Source organism: Anguilla anguilla, chromosome 9, assembly GCF_013347855.1.
Source record: "Anguilla anguilla isolate fAngAng1 chromosome 9, fAngAng1.pri, whole genome shotgun sequence".
Classification (NCBI taxonomy): Eukaryota; Metazoa; Chordata; class Actinopteri; order Anguilliformes; family Anguillidae; genus Anguilla; species Anguilla anguilla.
This window is the reverse complement of record NC_049209.1, coordinates 29627789-29646906: the sequence shown is the minus strand read 5'-3', so window position 1 is coordinate 29646906 and position 19118 is coordinate 29627789. Positions and strand designations below refer to the sequence as shown.

The 19118-nt window shown below is 42.9% G+C and overlaps 2 protein-coding genes across 3 annotated transcripts in view; both read right to left on the bottom strand.

The window, feature by feature from the left end:
- Nucleotides 1–11256, bottom strand: part of LOC118234974 (NHS-like protein 2) — a 34633-nt gene extending 23377 nt beyond the window's left edge. The window contains exon 1 of the mRNA XM_035431876.1: nt 10273–11256. Within this exon, the coding sequence (XP_035287767.1) occupies nt 10273–10549 (277 nt within the window). The 5' untranslated portion in view covers nt 10550–11256. The remainder of the gene's footprint in view (nt 1–10272) is intronic.
- A 1573-nt stretch (nt 11257–12829) lies between these two features.
- Nucleotides 12830–18585, bottom strand: LOC118235006 (40S ribosomal protein S4, X isoform). 2 transcript variants are annotated; one of them, XM_035431956.1, is made up of 8 exons: nt 18457–18585; nt 18242–18346; nt 17440–17517; nt 16418–16598; nt 15103–15200; nt 14267–14438; nt 13433–13590; nt 12830–12976 (listed from the first exon to the last, which is right to left on the bottom strand). In XM_035431956.1, the coding sequence occupies exons 2-8, from the start codon at nt 18242–18244 to the stop codon at nt 12875–12877; spliced, it is 792 nt and encodes a 263-aa protein (XP_035287847.1). In that variant the 5' UTR covers nt 18245–18346; nt 18457–18585; the 3' UTR covers nt 12830–12874. The 2 variants fall into 2 exon arrangements, with proteins under 2 accessions (XP_035287847.1, XP_035287848.1); XM_035431957.1 differs by lacking the exons at nt 18242–18346; nt 18457–18585 and adding an exon at nt 17632–17877.
- Between the last annotated feature and the right edge of the window lie 533 nt (nt 18586–19118).

The following is a 19118-nucleotide window of genomic DNA, read 5'->3' as shown; positions in this document are numbered from 1 at the left end:
GGAGTGCTTTGCAAATGCTTGCGCCAGCTCTATGACGTTACTCAAGCACACTGACTCTGGGTTCACATAAAAGTAGCAAAACACTACGGATTAATATCAGCATTATAAAAAACACTGTGGTTTTATACTGGGGGTGGGCTGGTCTGTATACAGGTTTTTGTTGCCACCAGGTACCTTGGCTCAATCAGCTAAGTAGGTCCTAGTCATATACACCAACAGCAGTTCACAGTAAAATTGTTAAATACCGTACAAGAACATTCATAAGCTGCTGTTCATATCACAGAATGTAGCGAAAATATCAGATCATAAAAATGATTAGGTTAATTAAATCACTAAGAGCAGAAACTGGCCTGAAATCCAGAAACAGACTAAGGCCCAACCTTTCCCAACCCGATTTCATATGCATACTGTAAAAACACTGGTTTTAATGCAGCACACAGTTCTGATGGCACTGTGTAGTTCAGTGTTCCAGCGTTGTACACGGTCGCTGCACACAACCAGTGACGAACAAGTCCTATTGTACAGAAGCCTCCATCCCGCTCACACATGACACACACCAAGTCCCGGTCAGCTTCAAAAAGAGCCAATGCGGTTCCCTCTCAAAAGCTAAAGCAGTGCAGACTTTCTTGATTGTACTCGCGTCTCGCACACAAAACAGCGTGTCCATGCATTTACACACACACTCAAACATTCCCCATTATGTTACATAATACATATATCGATATAATTACATTGTTCGCAGGGGCGGAGCTAGCCTGTCATACATGTGGGTGAGAGCGGGTGCGAGCCAGAGACTGTAAAAAGGTGCGAGCCGAGGCATGAGGAATAGAACGTCACGCTTAGAACAATGCAAAGGTGTCCACTTTAAAGATACAATACTTTTCAACGTCAGCTCTGATTAAAACACAATGTATTATCTGTTTTTAACGCAAACAATACTCATTGTTACTTGTCAACATTCATCACGTTTTACATGAATTACCCATTGATTAACCCGCGTTCACGCAGCGAGTAACTCGGTTGATCAGTTTCCGGAAGTCTATTAATTCCCTATGTAGGTAAGCGACGTCCAGCAACCAAAGTTGCCAGAAAAATGTTGCCCACGATTTCACTTTCGCGGGCACTGCCGGTCAACACAGCCAATCAGAGCTTCAGGCTTGAGGCTTCCTACTTCACCAATATGATACCATAGACATATATATGTCTATGTATGATACAGTTTCGTGAATTATACAGGTCCGCTAAGTGAGGAAAAATGGAGGAACAACTTATTATGGTACAATCGTGTAAAACAGTACAGGGACGAGAGTCTAAAATGACGCATGGACTTAAGTTATAGCTTGGTTGCCAGCTAGCTAGTGAGAGAGTTAGGGAGATCGCTGGGCAGCTAACTAGTACTATTAGTAGTAGTGAGAGAGATATGGAGAGATAGCTAGTGAGCGGGATAGGCAGGTCGTTAGCTAGGTGGCTAACTAGTGAGAGAGATATGGCTACCGAGATAGCATAACAAATAATATTAATGAGTGTCCTGACATAATTATAGAAACTAAAGGAGATGCTATGTGGCTATATGGCACATATACGCAGGGGATGGGGGCGTAAGAACAGACATTCATCTCAAGTAGGCCTACTCTTTTCATGCGTTCATTCAATGATGGGCATGTCTCCGGCAATTAACAGAGTGATGGACATGGGGGTGTGGCTCATCCCCTCTAAGGACCAATAGGAGCCCACGCGCTGCTGGGACAGATAAATAATGAGTGACAGATGAATAATGAGAGCAGGATCTTCCCTGCTCTGAGGGCAGATCTTGCTCTCTTAGTAATAAGTTAATGAAAGCAGTAGAGAAATTGATTCCAGATCAGCAATCACTTGATTTACAGGGATAATCCTCAGGGTAGCATAGAGAGAGGAAAAAGCCTCATCATCTTACTCTCCAACCTGCACACACACACACCATGTGGTAAACCTGCACATGAAGAGCAGTCTACCCTAATGGTTTGCAAAAGGCAATGCTGAATTGTAGAGGTCACTGCAAATACCTATTTTTTAAATTGACAAGAATGAAAAATTAATAACAAACTGATCCCGACAGTATCGACAGCAAAAGCTCAGTCCCATGGGAACACTGTTGTGAAGCACTTTGTGTTGCCATTTGATGTATGAAATGTGCCACACCAATACTGTTAATATTTATTAGATTATTTATTTTTAATTACTATATGCCCCTAGAGCAACAGCATCTCCACTAGATGTTCTTAAATTCCATCCACAGAGATAAGACAAAGAATTCAATTAATTTATGCAGTTATAAAAACACATTCACATTTACTCAGTGTCAGTACTCTCATAAATAAAGGTATAGTGGACTTATGTTTAAACACATTTCACAAATATACTCTGAAAGTACAGCAATGTTCTATTTGGGTAATAATAAGTACCTTTAACAAGCAAAATAGGTACAAATGAATTATGTATTGCTGACTAGGGCTACAATTTTATGTACCTATAGCGTATCACCCCAGTGACAAGAGTTTGTACCTTTTTAGGCACTTTTTTGTACCTTTTTTCTAAGTGTAAACATGTAATATCTTACCCCATTACATACTCCAAAGTGTATGATGTAGTTGCCTAAAGGCAACATTCCACAAACATGACATTTCACTAACTGAACTTATATTGAATATAATTGAAGAGAGCACTGTACATGGAAGATAAGCAGGTACTTGTCCAAGGAGAGATATGGGGATTTAACCGATCTATCTGCAGACACCGAACTACAGTACACAAACAAAATCAGCACAATAAGATAAACGGAAACTATTATTTTTGTATGTCACTACAAGCAAGAAAACAGTAACCTTATCAAGAAATGTAGGAATGGTTACAGACATATCCTGAGCTAGTGACCTACTGTCACACCCTGATCCAAAACGTGCACATCAGCCCCATTCACACACACACAGGGCTTGAAGAAAAGGACCATGGGAGCCAGCACTTACAGTATGGCAGACACGCTTGCACACTCGCACGCATGCTCGCAATCATGTGTCCATGGTTACGAGCAAGCCTTTAAATTCTCATCCCCGTCATTCCGAAATTCCAGCTGTGCATCCTAACTTCTTACCTCCAGGGGTACAGTACATCCTGGAAGGCGCTCCCTGCCCCTGCAGATGCTGCTTGGAGGAGGAAGAGAACGCGTAAGAGCTGATCGCGGTGGGTTACGGGTTCCCGACAGTGGGGGCAGATTGGACCTCTAGGAGGCATCGACCCGCTTTACAGATTTAAGAGCAAGAGACATCTGGTGGGTGGGATTATGCTAATTAGTGGTGGTTTAATCACATGCACTCCCGTGGAGTAGCACACAGACCCAGATTACGGCCCACCCAGACCCTGATTTATAGCCCCTCTGGTGGTCACACACTGGTCACCCTCCACACAGATTACCCAAGTACCTTTAAACCACCCACGTTCCATAAATCTACTCTGTTCATGGGAGCTTTTATCTTTTATTTGTTCTGTAGCACATCCCCCCCACAGAAACACACATTCACCACAGGATTACATAACTACATTATACTGCACTCATCAGACGGAATTCCTGGGGGAAGCAGTGCATTGTGGGTATAGGTAAACTTGGTGTAAGTATCCTCAGACTAAAAGACAGAATTAGATTAGGTGTTTTTAGGAAGTAGGAAGTCAGGTTGATCTGGGGTATTTAGAAGATGATTCTGATGGAATACTTGTGCCAGGATGCTTGGATCAAGCTGAAATACTCACCTCATCCAGAGAGCTCAATAAAGAGTGGGGGTGGAGGGGCTTCAGATGGGATGGGGAGATGTAGGTTATAAATAGAGACGCCCATCCCAGATGAGAAATCTGGCTCATTTTGCCCCCGTCCCGACATGAGTCTTGTTTGATTGCGTAATACTCTAAGTGGGAAACAAACTCATCATTTCCCCCCACCTGAGGGGCTTCCTGCTGAGAAGGATTAACCCCCCCTCCCCCACTCTACTGCTTACAGGCAGCCAACCCCCACCTGTGCTGGGCGATTCATACACACACAGACAGGCAGGCTCACACACACACACACACACACACATATATGCACGCGCATACACACACACACATATATGCACAAGCATACACACATGCACACACACACATATATGCACAAGCATACACACACGCACACACACACATAGGCATAGGCATGACTGGAAAAATACACACACATGCACACACAAACACGTGTCCACACTTCATCCACAGTTATATTTCAAAGAGGTTAGTGACCCCCCACCCACCAGCTCCTCCGCACTGTTCATCACCACCGAACGCAGAACACCGGGGTGACACGTGCAGTCCATTCACTGCATTACAGCATCTACCCCATCATACTCACTGCAGTCTACCACAGTCTACCAGCTGCCGACCCTTGGATTTACAACCCTGAGAGACTAATCATCTGTTTAAATTAGCTTAGCAGACTTAATAGCTCAGAGTCAGTTATATATCTCACAGGCTCCTATTGGCCTTCAGTTATACATCTCACATTTTACACATAACCTATTTAGACATCTAATGCCTATTTAAAAAACACATTCAGCCAGGTGAAGTCCCTTGCCCAATGATACATAAGCAGAGCCACAGCAAAGATTCAAACCCATAACAATTATTAATCCAGAATTACTAAACCACAGTGGGATTGGCATAGTATGTTTTTTCCATTAGGAGCTCATGTGAATCTACATAAAGAAGTCATTCGCGTGAAGTGTACTTAGCTCACAGCAAAGAACAGTGCTTGCTAAATCATGGCCTGTCCTACTCTGCCCTCTAATGGCACTACCGCAAACTGCATACAACTCAAACTACAGTTAAAATTCAGATACAGTGGGAATTATTGAGAAAAACAAAGATATTGTGTGGCAACAGAAAAAAGGGATCATTGCACCACCGATTACTAAATAATGAAACTGACTTATTTTTAACCCATTGGAATATTGGCCTTTAAAAATAAAACATATAAGATGTATTCTGAAAGATATCGTTTATGGTTTCCTCACTTGTTTCCTCAAGTTTTTTTAAAAAACAATTATCTTAATCATGACAATAACTGACACAAGACATAAAACTGTCACCCTTCGCAGAACAATTGCATTTACAAAATGGCATCCTTTTCTCAAAATTACAAACACATACAGTGGAAGAATAAATAGCAGAGGTGGTCAGCCCTGATATTGGACAGCCACTGAGTCAGCTGGTGTAACTGTTACTTAAAATGTATATGATCAATTTAAGCAACTAATTACACAGCTTATTCATCTCACCAAATTTCTTTTATCTCTGATTGGCTCTCTGTTGGTCAACTAACCCTGTGGCTCTCAAGGAGCAGGGTTGGCCACCTATGATCTATAGCCTTCACAAATGGTTGATTGTGATGTGCAAATATCTTAGTTCAAGATAAACTAGACATACCACCTCGTGGTTGTATGCCTCCGCCAACCAGTCGCCAGTTTGAATATAAAATGTCGTCACTTCATCATTTTATCCTACTAGACATTTGTGTGAGACTTTGTCATAATTAGTGTATGAATTCTTGAGTTATGGCCAAAAACGTGATTTGTGAGGTCACAGTGACCTTGACCTTTGACCACCACCAAAATCTAATCAGTTCATCCTTGAGTCCAAGTGGACGTTTGTGCCAAATTTGAAGAAATTCCCTCAAGGCGTTCCTGAGATATCGTGTTCACGAGAATCGGGACGGACGGAAGGACAGCCCGAAAACATAATGCCTCCGGCCACGGCTGCGTAATAATTTACCAAATATCTCAAAATAAATTGGTCTTCCCTGGTTTTTTGGAAATAAATGAAATACACAACAAATATTTTAAATGAAAATTAATAGTTTATGTATTGGACCCAGGTCTTTGACAGAGTATTTTCTTGCCCCTGTTACCTTTGGTTTGCTCTGTGGAGGTTTAGGTCAGGGTATACCATGAAGTGTATTATGAAAATCCATTGTAAAATGCACTATATAAATAAAATATGATTGATTGATTGATTGATTGATGAAACCTGAATCTTACAAAAGTCTACTGATTCTTGATTATAGTTTATTATCTTCTATGTCTAGCCACACATTTTCATGCACATCACAAAAGTATGTTGGCCAAACAATGTTGGAAGACAAGTTAGAAATGTCTGAAGTGTGGGATCTATGCTTGGCAGGCTTTGGGACTGATATTATCACTGGACCCTTTAGTGCAGTGAAAGTCGGACCTGGAGGCCCCTGTGTATGCTGGTTTTTGTTCCAACCATAATTGCAATCCCAGAAATTTAACAAGCTGTTAATTTTTTCTTAATTGGCTGCATTTTATGCTTTAGAAGGATTATTTACTCTCTGAAACCACGTTATGCCAGAAATAGCTATGCATGCAACGAAGAATAAAATTTCCACGTTCATATTGTGCTATATTGAACCACTGCTTTAGTGTACTGAAGAGAAGCAGCCTGTAAAGATCCAATAGAAACATTCTCCAATACCAAGATAAATTCCTCAACAGAGTTGGAAAGGTGAAAAGGGTGGGAGGAACACCATTGACATTTGCTGCTTTACCTTAAGCAGTTAAAATATGCGTGCACTACAATAGGAGCTCACAGTATCCTGGATGATAAAAAGGCTACTCTGGATTTGCCCCTCAACAGAATCTTGTGCTTCTGTAAGCAGCTCAGAAAGTTCGTTGAGAAAATACAATAGACACAGTAAGGGTTTTCAACTGCATGTTTATGCATAATTCCATTGTTGCCTATAGTTGTGCACCTTATGATATTCCTACCATCTTGTCCTAGGACTTAAATTTGCCCAATGGTGGTTTCTGGCACAATAAACAATTGTGGCTCTGGTGTAATTTGATAAGATTGTTGATCTTGGAATCCATTGACAATCTTGCACACCTCTAGCATCTGTCCTCCCCACAACTCTTTCTCTCACAGGTTTTATTGTTTTAGTCTTGACAAAGACTGTCCCTCTGTCTAAAATACCTTTGGACCGACTGGTCAATGCACACTTTTAATGAAGTCTTTGAAAGGCTTAACAGAACTGCAACTAATTACACTCAATTGCCAATGCATGAACAATTAGCAAATCAAACATAACAAGATTAAATAGCCAGGTGTATGAGGTCAGGTATACTCAAAATTACATCATTAACTATTTTTTTACTATTATACCTGATGTGCATTTGAGTGAAACAGTTTTATCCTTCAAGAACGTTTGACGCTGCCGCGGAGTTTTGAAATATCTCGCGGCAGCATCGGGCCGGAAGAGCAAGAGAGCGGTCACTCACAGAGCTGGCATTCTGTTCCTGCAGGAGGAGGCAGAGCGGTGCCAGCAGACCCCAGGCCTCGTGCCCACACACCTATGGCACTCTTCCCACCGCTGGCACATCTCCATGGTGACAGATCAGCTCGCTCACGACTCTGACACATAACACTGCCCGCTGAGGTAACGCGCAGAATAGATAAATTAAAACGACTAAATGAAATCGTAGGATCGACCGACCACGACCGTACCCACACGCACAAACCTGAAATAAATGTTTGCATCTTTAAAAATTCTGATAGATTGTGTCCAGTCAGTCAGTCAGTCATTTGACCTGATAAAACTTGTTCAGCTCCCTTCATGTGTCATCCAAGTATACAACCACTGAAGTTATATATACACCAACCTGTATGCTGGATGAAAAATAAGGGAAACAGGTGAACAGTAAAAAAAAGACAATTATCTCCAACATAGGGACAGCAGGTCTTTTGACCTTTAAGCACACAGTCCCAACAACACAGCATTTCACTATACTGTGCAATGACCCAAAGTTGTCGCAAATTAATTTCTGGGAGAGAAGCTAGGAAACCCAACAGAAAAAAACATTACAATGGATGATATTCATGCAGCCCCTTTTAGGATCTCAATGCAGTGTACGGTGAAGAGAAGAGAATACCTCAACTATTACCAATTGGAAAACTCACCTTGCTGACACAACTCACCTTGCTGACACATTTTCGACAGAAAAAAAATCACCACATACCAGGTGAAGTGTAGAGGGAATGACTATTAAGTCAATCATATTAGGGGAAGATTAAATTTCATACTGAGAAAACCATTTTGGGAAATTGCTCTTTGCTCAACATCATTGACCCCCAGTTCTCTGGAGCACAATCAGAACCTCTGGCTAATCCTGGTGGGGTATCTGAGTGTAGTGATCTCCGCATGGCCAATACGTGCCTTTCCCAAGCGTGGCCAGGAATCCCAAAGGGTTTTCCATAACCAGCCGTAGTGTCACATTGGGGATGTAGGGTTTCAGATAGCAGGTTCCTCCCTCTAGTTATTTGGATGCACTGTACCTGCATCAGCTGTGTAAACTATTCAGCAGGTAAAATGAAGCAATTTATTTCTGCAACTTTGTGGAAACATATTGATTTATTTACTTTAGCATCCCACACACATACACACACACACACAATCGCACACTCACACATACAGACATTGGCATGTGCTCAAACACACTGCTGCCGCCCACTTCCCTGTGCTGCCGTGGTACACAGTCTCCATGGCAATGATAGTTAGGATCAGCAAAGAAGACAGCAACTAATCCTAACTACCATCAGCTTGGAGTATTAAAGAACCCTGTTAATATTACACCCTACTATGCACATCATATCTGCTCTGCAAAGCTTTGGGGACATTACCATATACTGTATCCACCTTCAAAGTAACCCTGCCAACTGCTGCACAGATAGCATCTGAGTATGGCGTATTTACTCCATGCAACAGTCAGGAGACATACATATTAACAGTCACATAGAATTCATGCTTCATGCGTCAAATGCAGGAACAGTACTGCTGTTCCAATATCCCCACACACACACAAAAAATACATGGACAAAATACCTATCTAAAGACACATGGAAAAATAGAAAGGCCTATGGTCCAGTATTTCTTATGGTTTCCCAAACTAACTAAAGTGGTGTGTCCTAGCAAGGGAATTAAACAATATCATGTTGCACGGCCAGTGACATCACAGTGGCTTCCTAACCTGCCCTGGCATGGGCAAACCTTCAAATCTAAGAACAATTGGTCAGACATTCCTAGAACTCTGAACAATGAACAGAGAAAAGCCGTACACAAATCCGCATTCTACTGTACATGAACAGAGACTCCCTCCATAACGAGCCCCTAAGGGTTGACAAAAATTAAATGTATTAAAAAAGGTAATATAATACAGGAAAAACAGGAGACAAACAGAACAACAGAGGGCGCCCTGTTAGATTTAGTTTGGAGCGTCACCTGGACTTCTTAAACTTTGACCTAAGAAGCTGGTTGACTAACAGTAAACAGACCGATGAACATTCGATTTCATTTATTTGTAGCATCGTTCCTATAATAAAAATCGTGGCGTTAACATGATTGCTAAAGAGGGGGCGAAAAAACCCAAGCGCAGCTGCGAGGCGTCTCCGCCAACGTTTGCGCAGGACACTTTTCTGTGTCTAGAAAATCAAATAACTGTTAAATAATTGGCGTAACAAATACATTTAACTATTAAGCTTAATTCAGTAGCCTTCTTGAAACCATCAGTATCAAATAACATGCGTAATGCGTAATGTTTTGACTCTCTCAAAAAGTCATAACATATCTCGTAAACAATAAATATCAATTATGTCATAGAGACAATCTATATCCTTCAAACTGTTATCTATGAGGTTCTGTTTGTTCACAGAGGTTGAAAGCAAGATGCGCATTGCGAGACTTGTTCGGGCTATGTGACATAGAAGAATGCGTATTTTCAGCTCGCACGCGCCGATTGAGCAAAAAGTAATGTTTGTTTAATCATTGAAATAGCAGCTTTTTCAAACTTTTTGGAGGCGCTGAACCAAAAATGTAGTACTTTTAAAATAATAAAGCACTTAAATTACATGTTGGGGTTGGGAGATTTTGTGCAAACACTGAATGAATGATACACTCAAACACGGAAAATGTTATTAATACCCCGATTTATTTTGGGTAGGCCTAGAAATGTCATCTTCCATATCGATATCTGGCCCTATATAGCACATAATCTGACTATGTATTCGTGAGATTTATATTCATCAGACGCTTTCATACACATAAAGACCATAAATGGCTATTAATTATACAGTTATGTACACGGAAAATGCACCACACAGTTGAGTCGCGGAGAGGCTTCTGTTGACATAGTTTTTGAAAGAACTTACTCAGTGGTGGCCGCTTGGTGACCAGAACCGAAAGGTGTTTTTGCAGACTGACAACTTTGCTCTCCAACGTTCTGGACCGAAGACACACCGATGCAAGTTCCCCTTCCAGCTCCTCCAGGATACTGACAGACTGCCTGGATAAATCCGAAAGCTGTCGGAGAACGGAGCACAGAGCAAATTCACACACATCCACCAGATCCGAGAAGATAACTCGCTGCCTCTTCGTGTCAGCTTTACAGACATCTTTAGGGACAATTATCCTTTTAAAAAATGGCATTTTGTGCTTGTCCTCAAACGCTCCCCAAGTCCTCTCATCTGACGCGAGTGCAGGCAGCCAGTTTACAGCCACAGTATAGTTGTGGAATCTGGTTTCTTGCGTTTATTTCCATCAGAATTGCTTGTCCAGTTCCTAAGAACAGCGCATTCATCCAAAACGGATACCTCCAATGGTATGGTTCAGATCTACGCTAGTCAGCTTGTGTTTAGAGAGCGCGCATAAATCTCCCAATGACCACAGCGCACGGACTGCGTTACTGTAATGACTCGAAGACCGAACGTTCTGGCCAACTGGTGTAATGCAAACGCTGTACGAAAAATATTTCATGAAAAAAGTACTAAAATATGTTTAACCCAAATAGATTATATATATCAATAGTCCATCTTGGTGTGCTTTTTATCATTATTTTCCCCAATAATCAGTTTTCAAAGTCAACATACAGCTCTCCAGGCTCGAGATTGGACAGCAATGAGATACAATGCGGTCATTTAAATTGGTAGGCTTCCGGATACAGAATACGGGGAAGCTCCCACTGAGGAAGGGGTGGACTGTGGGCCACACCCCTCATCGAAAGTTTTCTTCAAAGTAAAATATGAAAGAAGAACAGAAATCAGAGATCTTCCCGTTTGTAAGCCCAAAGTGTTCATGGCTCGCTAGATCAGCAATCTTTCCCAACAGCCTAAGAGAAATGCGATATAATCACCAGTCACTACTCCAAAATTGACTTTGAGTGAGATATTTAACCTGTGATATCCTGGTCTATAAGTAATGACGTAAAACATCAGATGCTGTGGAGTAGAGTGTTTGCTTGTCACATTTGACACCATAGTTATCAAACCCCTTAAGGCAGGGGTGCACAAGGGCCAACCCATTTCTGGATTTTGAGCCAATTTTTGCTTTTAATTCTCCCAATCATAATCATATCTAACCAGCTACAGCCACAGAATGCAAGTGCATCCCAATGATTGTACTGTGCTAAAGTACTGCAGTGAACCAGTGTAGTTTATGGAGTTGACGGAAAATTAAGACTAAGGTAATCGGTTGGAACAAAAACCAACGCACACACTTGCTCTGCAGGACCAGAGTTGTGTGGCCCTGTCACAAAGGTATTGCAACACACTGGCTATGACTGATCTGCAGGAGTGTAACACTCAAACCGCCACAGCCTGTCAGTGGGAGGGAGACACTTGGCTTCTTAGTCACGGCTCCAAAACCCGAGGGAATCAAGTGTGTAACGCGCACACAAAGTCACAAGCAAACATACACCCACGAGCACATTCCCAAACCCACACACATACATGGTTTCCACTAGCAGGAATATTACACAGGTAGTCACTGCCTAATCAGTGCGTGGTCCACATGCTCGCGCTTCCTGAAATAGCAGGCTGCAGGGCGTCTCAGGCGGTGGGGTCCTGCAGGGTGTGTTATTGCTGCCCTGCCCGCAGGAAGACCAGGCTGTGACCAGGCCTCAGCAGGAACCATATGGCCTCAGGAATAAAAAGTACATCACATACACATGCCAGACCCATATGTATATGTATAGACACACCACACAGACACACACACATTACACTACGAACACTGATATGAATGCACACACACACACACAACACACACACTGGAGGGTGTAGACATGCTTGTCTGTGTTCAGTAGTGTGTGTATTGGTGTTTGTGGGCGGTACTTGGGATCCTGATGGCAAGAACCCAGGTACGACACACACACACACACACACACACACCCACACTAGACAGTACACTCACCCATAAATGTGTACACAAAATGACTACAATCCACACACATACACGTGCACACACGCACACACACACGTATGGAAGGATTTCCAGTTCTAAAAATGGGTAAAAGGGTGGAGATACAGGAGAAATAAAGCACCACTGAAACAGTTTGGGCACCGGCCACAATTCTTGTGGAATTCTGGCTCTAGCGATTCAGAGCCACTTCAATTTCCACATAATCTGAAGGAGTTCCTCCTGAAACTGCCTTACATGGGTCTCAGAGGAGAGATCACAATATAGAGGTGATATTCAATCTCCAGTACAACCCCAGCCAGATGTTAATACGAGCAAAGGCTACAGGAGCACAGACGTAAGCAGAGGCCTCCCTCAATAGGTCAGACCCATCAGGCATTATCCAATCAGGGCTCTCCTTCTGACAGGTGACACTAGGACTGAACCAGTTCCACTTTGTGGCGACACAGAGCTTTGACCTCCATTCCAGCTCAGACCTCCCCATCCCATTGAATAAGGCTCCAGAGTCGCGCGTGCTGGGGATAAATAGAGTTTTATTTGACGTCAGTGGTGTGGGGCTCAGCTGCTCCCCTGCTTGGCGGCCAGTCTCTTGTCCCTCTCCTCAGCAATGGTGAGCCGGATGCCCTTCCCGCGCGGCAGGGACACCCACGGCTTGTTCCCCTGTGGGGGGGGGGGGGGGGGGGGGGGTGTGAGTCAGCTTTAAATCACTCGTACCCATCAAGTCTGAACTCACTATACACCCATTCTGTCTGGCTTTCAATCTATGAACTTAAACTTCCAGTTTTAATGTCCTCATCTTTCCCCTATGTTTCAATTTCAAATTTTAAAAAAGTAGGTCTCCATCCACTTCACAAGCTCACCTACACCTACCTTCTCAGCCAAGAGTACACCTACTACCAACACTCTCACCCCTGTTCTATACCTACATTCTCTGACCCCGGCACTGCACCTACACTCTCTCTACCTGTACGATACCTACACCCTATCACCCCTGTACTATACCTACACGCCCTCCACCTATACTATAACTATGTCCTCCAGACCAGACTCTACCCACACTCTCCAGGTGTACTATATGCACACTCCCCCTCTCCTCTGCTCTGTGGTTTGGCTCACCTTGCCAATGACGAAGATGTTGGACAGTCTGGTCGCAAAGCTGTTTCCAGTGCTGTCTTTGACATGCACCACGTCGAAGGAGCCAGGGTGCTTCTCCCTGTTGGTGATCACGCCGATCCGCCCCAAGTTAGCACCACCGGTCACCATGCACAGGTTACCTGCAGATCACACGCATATGAGAGGTGCCACACTCACAGGGGTGAAGAGGTCGGAGGTCACCTGCCGGATGGCGATTTACCACGGGGGTTTAGGCTCGTTATGGCAGAGCACCTGGATGGATGGCAGCTTACAGTCACAGGAGGAGCATGAAATAATGTGTCTCCAAAACCAAAGCTCGCTTGTGAAAATTCATTCATGACATCGCACTGACTGACAATCACTTGATCACTACATGACATCGCAATCACTAAGCAGATGCTCGTATCCAGAGCGACATACAGAAATGATTAATGGAGCAGAACAGTATCACATGAGGCCTTGTGACGGGGTGTGTGGGCGTGTTAGAAAGGTTACTGAAGGACTCCTGGCAGGCCAGAAACCAGAGGAACATGAAATAAATCACATCAAGCAGTGCAATCTCACAGACAGAAGAACAGGCGGGATCAGCAGGAGCGGTGAACAAAGCAACGTTAAATACAGAACTATATAAATGATATTACTTTAAACCAGGGGCTTTCCAAAACTTTTCTGATCCAGGGACCCCCCCCACCCAGGCTGAAAAGCATTCAGGGGACCCCTATCACAAGTTAAATAGCATTATATGAAAACCCAGGCGTTAAACCCAGTGAAAACGGCCCGTTGCCGTGGCAGCGATCGTGGAGTATTTTCGCTCACCCGTGTCAAACTTGATGAACTCCGTGATCTTGCCGCTGTCCAGGTCGATGCGGACGGTGTCGTTAACCTTGACGAGGGGGTCGGGGTAGCGGATGGTGCGGGCGTCGTGCGTCACCAGGTGCGGAACCCCCTTTGTGCCGATGATGAGCTTCCTTACCTTGCAGAGCTTATACTGCAAGCAGAGCAGAAAAATACAGCGCTCTCATTTAGGAGCATTTGCGCCTGAAAACCGACGTGTGGTAACTGGAGAAATAATTTAGGCGCACATTTACTGTACTAATTGGCATGTATTTCTGTGCTCACAAATTACTCAACTTAGGAGCATGTGCTCCTTGGAAAACATGTTTTTAGAGCCCTGATTTAACATGAATAAGCAGAATAACATTCTGTTTATTGGTTGTGGGGGGTTGTGACAGAGAACCGGGGGGTGGGGGGCATTGTTCTCACACTCACTCCCTCACACACACACACACACTGCTGTCCTCTCTTGGGCCCTATCCAGTAACAGGGCCCCTGAAAGCTTTCCCATTTTCCCTGCAGGCTTTTTTGTTTTGCATAGCTAATTTGGTTTGGTGTTTTTGTCATGTTACACATATGCTGCCTGCTTTGTGAGTGTTGTAATTCAGGCCTGGCATAATTACACATATAAATAATTTGCATAAATGCATGTTCTAAAGCATTGTAAGTCACTCCAGAGAAGAGACTGACACATGAATACATGAAGTACTGGTACTGATACATAATGATACTTATACATAATGTAATTCAATGTAAACATAACATTAAAAACGATCTCGTTCAGCTGTGACCCCATGAACCCTGGTACCCGTCCTCACTTTGGCTTCCTCTGCTGTGATACGGTGGACAGTGAAGCGGCCCTTGACGTCATAGATCAACCGGAAGTGCTCTCCGGTTTTCTCAATGCTGATCACATCTGGAACCAAAGTGCACAGAGCGTTACTCAAACTAGTGCATTACTCACATCAGAGCATTAATTAAACCCACTTTACTGAAACTAGAGCATTAATTAAACCCCGTCTTTACTCAAACAAAAGTATTAATTAAACCCACTCTTTACTCAAACCTGAGCATTAATTAATCCCACTGTTTACTCAAGCCAGAGCATTAATTGAACACACTGTTAAATCAAACCAGAGAATGAAATAAACCCAATTTTTACTCAAACCAGAACATTAATTAAACCCACTCTTTACTCAAATCAGAATATTAATAAAACCAATTCTGTACTAAAACTAGAACATTTATGAAACCACAACTTTTTCTTAAGAACTTCACACAAATCAGAAATAACAAAGCCCCATATGCAAAGACAATGGAGTACTTTCAACAAAACAACACCTAACAAGGCAGCCCAGTGCAATCCAATCCCAGCACTGTTCGGGAGCTGGTGGGAGTTTATACTAAAACTCATTTACACTTAGTCTGGCACCCCCTGCCTGGAGAGTTAATGACAGCAGATTCTGGGTCTCCTGCCAGCACGTTCAGCACAGGCAGTGAGACAGACAGCTAAAGATGGGTCCTGCAGTGCGGCAAGTGATGTGAGCCTTTCATCCACTCGACAAGCCAAAACAGCTTGTGTGTCCATGAATGAACAATTACGTACAAGCGACACCTCCCTTGATAATTTGCGCTCACTGGGGTGCAGTTTGAGCTTCTGAGCTTCTGAAGGAACAAAAAAAAGTATCTTAAAAGTAAAAGAAGACTATGTATTTTTGAAACACTGCTGTATGCATCCACTTGTCAATAGCAGTAGAAGCAGTTAAGTTGAGAGGTGCAATCATAAAACCTTAGAGCCATCAGAGACTGCATCAAATTAACCGCAGACACCTGATCTTGGATCACAAACGTCACACACTCAGCTGCACAGATAATGCACCCAAATAATGTCCATTGTGTATCCTGAGGTGTGGAGTTTCCACTTCTTCCACAAAGCTGTTGTTGGTAGAGAAGCAAGATAACTCACAAAGGTCGCCCAGTGACCATGCGACTACTTAGCTAATATCTAACATTTCAGCGAAACCATGTCCCCACAAGAATCTGCATGAAATGCGCATAGCGCAAGGATGGTTGAGGTCGACAGATGATGCTTGGAATTCTGGGAAAACTCAAGAGTGTCTCGCCGGGCCTCACCCATGAAACCCGTGGGGTAGGTGATGTCGGTGCGGACCTTCCCGTCGACCTTGATGAACCTCTGCATGCAGATCTTCTTGACCTCGTCTCCAGTCAGGGCGTACTTCAGCCTGTTCCGCAGGAAGATAATGAGGGGAAGGCACTCGCGCAGCTTGTGTGGGCCCGTGGACGGGCGGGGGGCCTGGGGAAAAAAGGCACAGTGTGGGCTCCAAAAGCAGGGGGCACCACGCGGATGGTGTGCACTAAGCTTCATCATCCCCGTGTGTGTGGACACTGTCCACAGCCGACTATGAGAGTCTACAAAAAGTCTTCGCTTTGGAGTTATTCAAATTGTATTTTGTGTTTTTAGATCAGAAACATCTGAATTGCCCCTATACCAGCCAATGTAAAGCTGGCTCATCATCAGAAACTTAAGTACCCAAAATATTCTTCAACGCTCAAAAACTGTCACAATAAAAATATACACTAAAGCCAAAAATAATAAAATAACATTTTTTTAAATATCCCAGAAAGAAAGAATTACCAACCCATGCCTCAAAGACGTTTTTAACAAACTAGGCTATATAACAACTGAATGGTGCGTTGGCTTCTCATAAATAATCGTAGAAAGGAAAGACGGGAGCCCGCACTCTTAATGAATAGATATAGATTATGAATGTCTACGCAACAAAATCATTTTCATTTTTATTCCTATTTGGACAGAAACAGACATGTTTCGGCCTAAGTCCTCAGTGTCTTGAAGTTCTTCGCTTTGTCCAAATAGGAATAAAAATGAAAATGATTTTGTTGTGTAGACATTCATAATCTGTTCATTAAGAGTGCGGGCTCCCGTCTTTCCTTTCTATAATATCCCAGAAAGTGAATTATCTCTTTAAAAAACTTGGAGAAATATAATATCAGCATCTGACTGCTGATAAGATCACCAGCTTAATGACTACATGCAAAATTTGATTTGTACATAAATTGGACTAAACTAGCACTGATTGACAAAAAGACATGTTTTACCACCGTTTGTGACTTACGAAAACCCCGGTCAATTTATCCAGCATCCAGTGCTTCGGCGCTGCCACGCGCTTGAGGTGCTTCTTTGGTCCTCTCGCCTGAAAAACATCAAAGAATGATAAACGGACAGGTCACGCGCCAGACGGACCGCTTTTAAAAAGCAATCAGATGCAGAACTTATCTCAAAACCCCTAGGAAGTGGGTTCACTAACCTGCAGCTCATCGTGTGAGCCATCAACCCGCAACTAGTGTTGACTACCTGCAGACGGCACAAATTAAAAGCTTCCTCCATCCCTAACACATCATCAGTAATCTTAATAGCAACCCCTACTAGTCTGAACAAATAAACACAACCGCGACTAGTCTGAACAAATAAACACAACCGCAGGAGAACAGAAACGAATTTGTTAACGTTAACCGTGAACACGTTTGTAAGCAGTTTCCAGGCGCTCCTATTAACGAGCAGATTACTACGTGTCACCTTGCTAGCCGATTAACTACGCTGTGAACCTACTGCTAGTAAGCGAACTACGGCACATTCATCGGCAAAACAATAGCCAGCCACCAGTACGGCGCCATGCTTTACAAACTATATTCCATGCAATTGCTTCTAGGAGCAACCGGCAACAGACAATATTTTTTAATACATCTAACTGTGAAACAATGCATTATAAAGATCTAATACGCTTTCTGTTAACATTAATAAGATGTATTTCATCAGCTACTAAACGAGTGATATTTAGGTATTGACACAGAATGGTCCTCAGACAAAAGCGATGTTTAAGGATGAATTAAATTTATGAACTGAGTAAATTATCTCACCATTGCAGTGCCTCCGTGTTAAGACTTCTAACTTCCTTGTCAACAAGCAAGACGCGGAAGTCAAGCGAATACTGCAGGCGATACGACTTCGCAGATGTCTGCCCACTAGCGTGAAAAGAAAAAGCAGTGCGCATGCCTTAACAGATCTTCAGTTTAACATTTGAAATATGCGACTTATTCAATATTTAATCGTAATTGTTTTACCAAATCTTTACCCCTTCTGACGCTGGATGTTTTCATCTACCACAGGCAAGAAAACACGTTCAGACAATCAGCATTAAACCCATCTAGGCTCACTTTTCCTTCTGCATGTCAAAACGGTGTCAGCTCACTCACCATTCACTCACACACTCATACCTATGGGCAATTTAGAGTCTCCAATGAGCCTACCTGCATGTCTTTGGACTGTGGGAGGAAACCGCCTGGTAAAAAAAAAAAAAAAATGAAAATATAAAACTTGACCCTCTACCCTTTTCGTGTATCTTGATAAACTTCACCATGTAGCCCTTGTTTAGAACCATTAAACAGAATTCCATTGTAAACAGACAACTAACCTCTCTTCTTAGAGAATGGTTAAAGAATATGGTTAAAGAAAGACCTCTTCTGTGTGATTGCATGGCTCCATTTTAGAGATTTATCTTCTGCAGAGGCATGTGCATCAGAAACTGGCCAATTGTTTTTGACCTGACTGACATAAATGATTTAATTTAACTCACAGTTCTCATTTCAGTGTTAAAACACATTCTCTGGAGTCTGGGTGGAGTGTTTGCTAACCCCTTCCTTGCAGTTGTCACCAGTGGTTTGTAATTTGTTTCAGCCCACACTCTTGCCATAAATGTACACATATAATTTCTTAGACCATAAGACAAAATTAGGG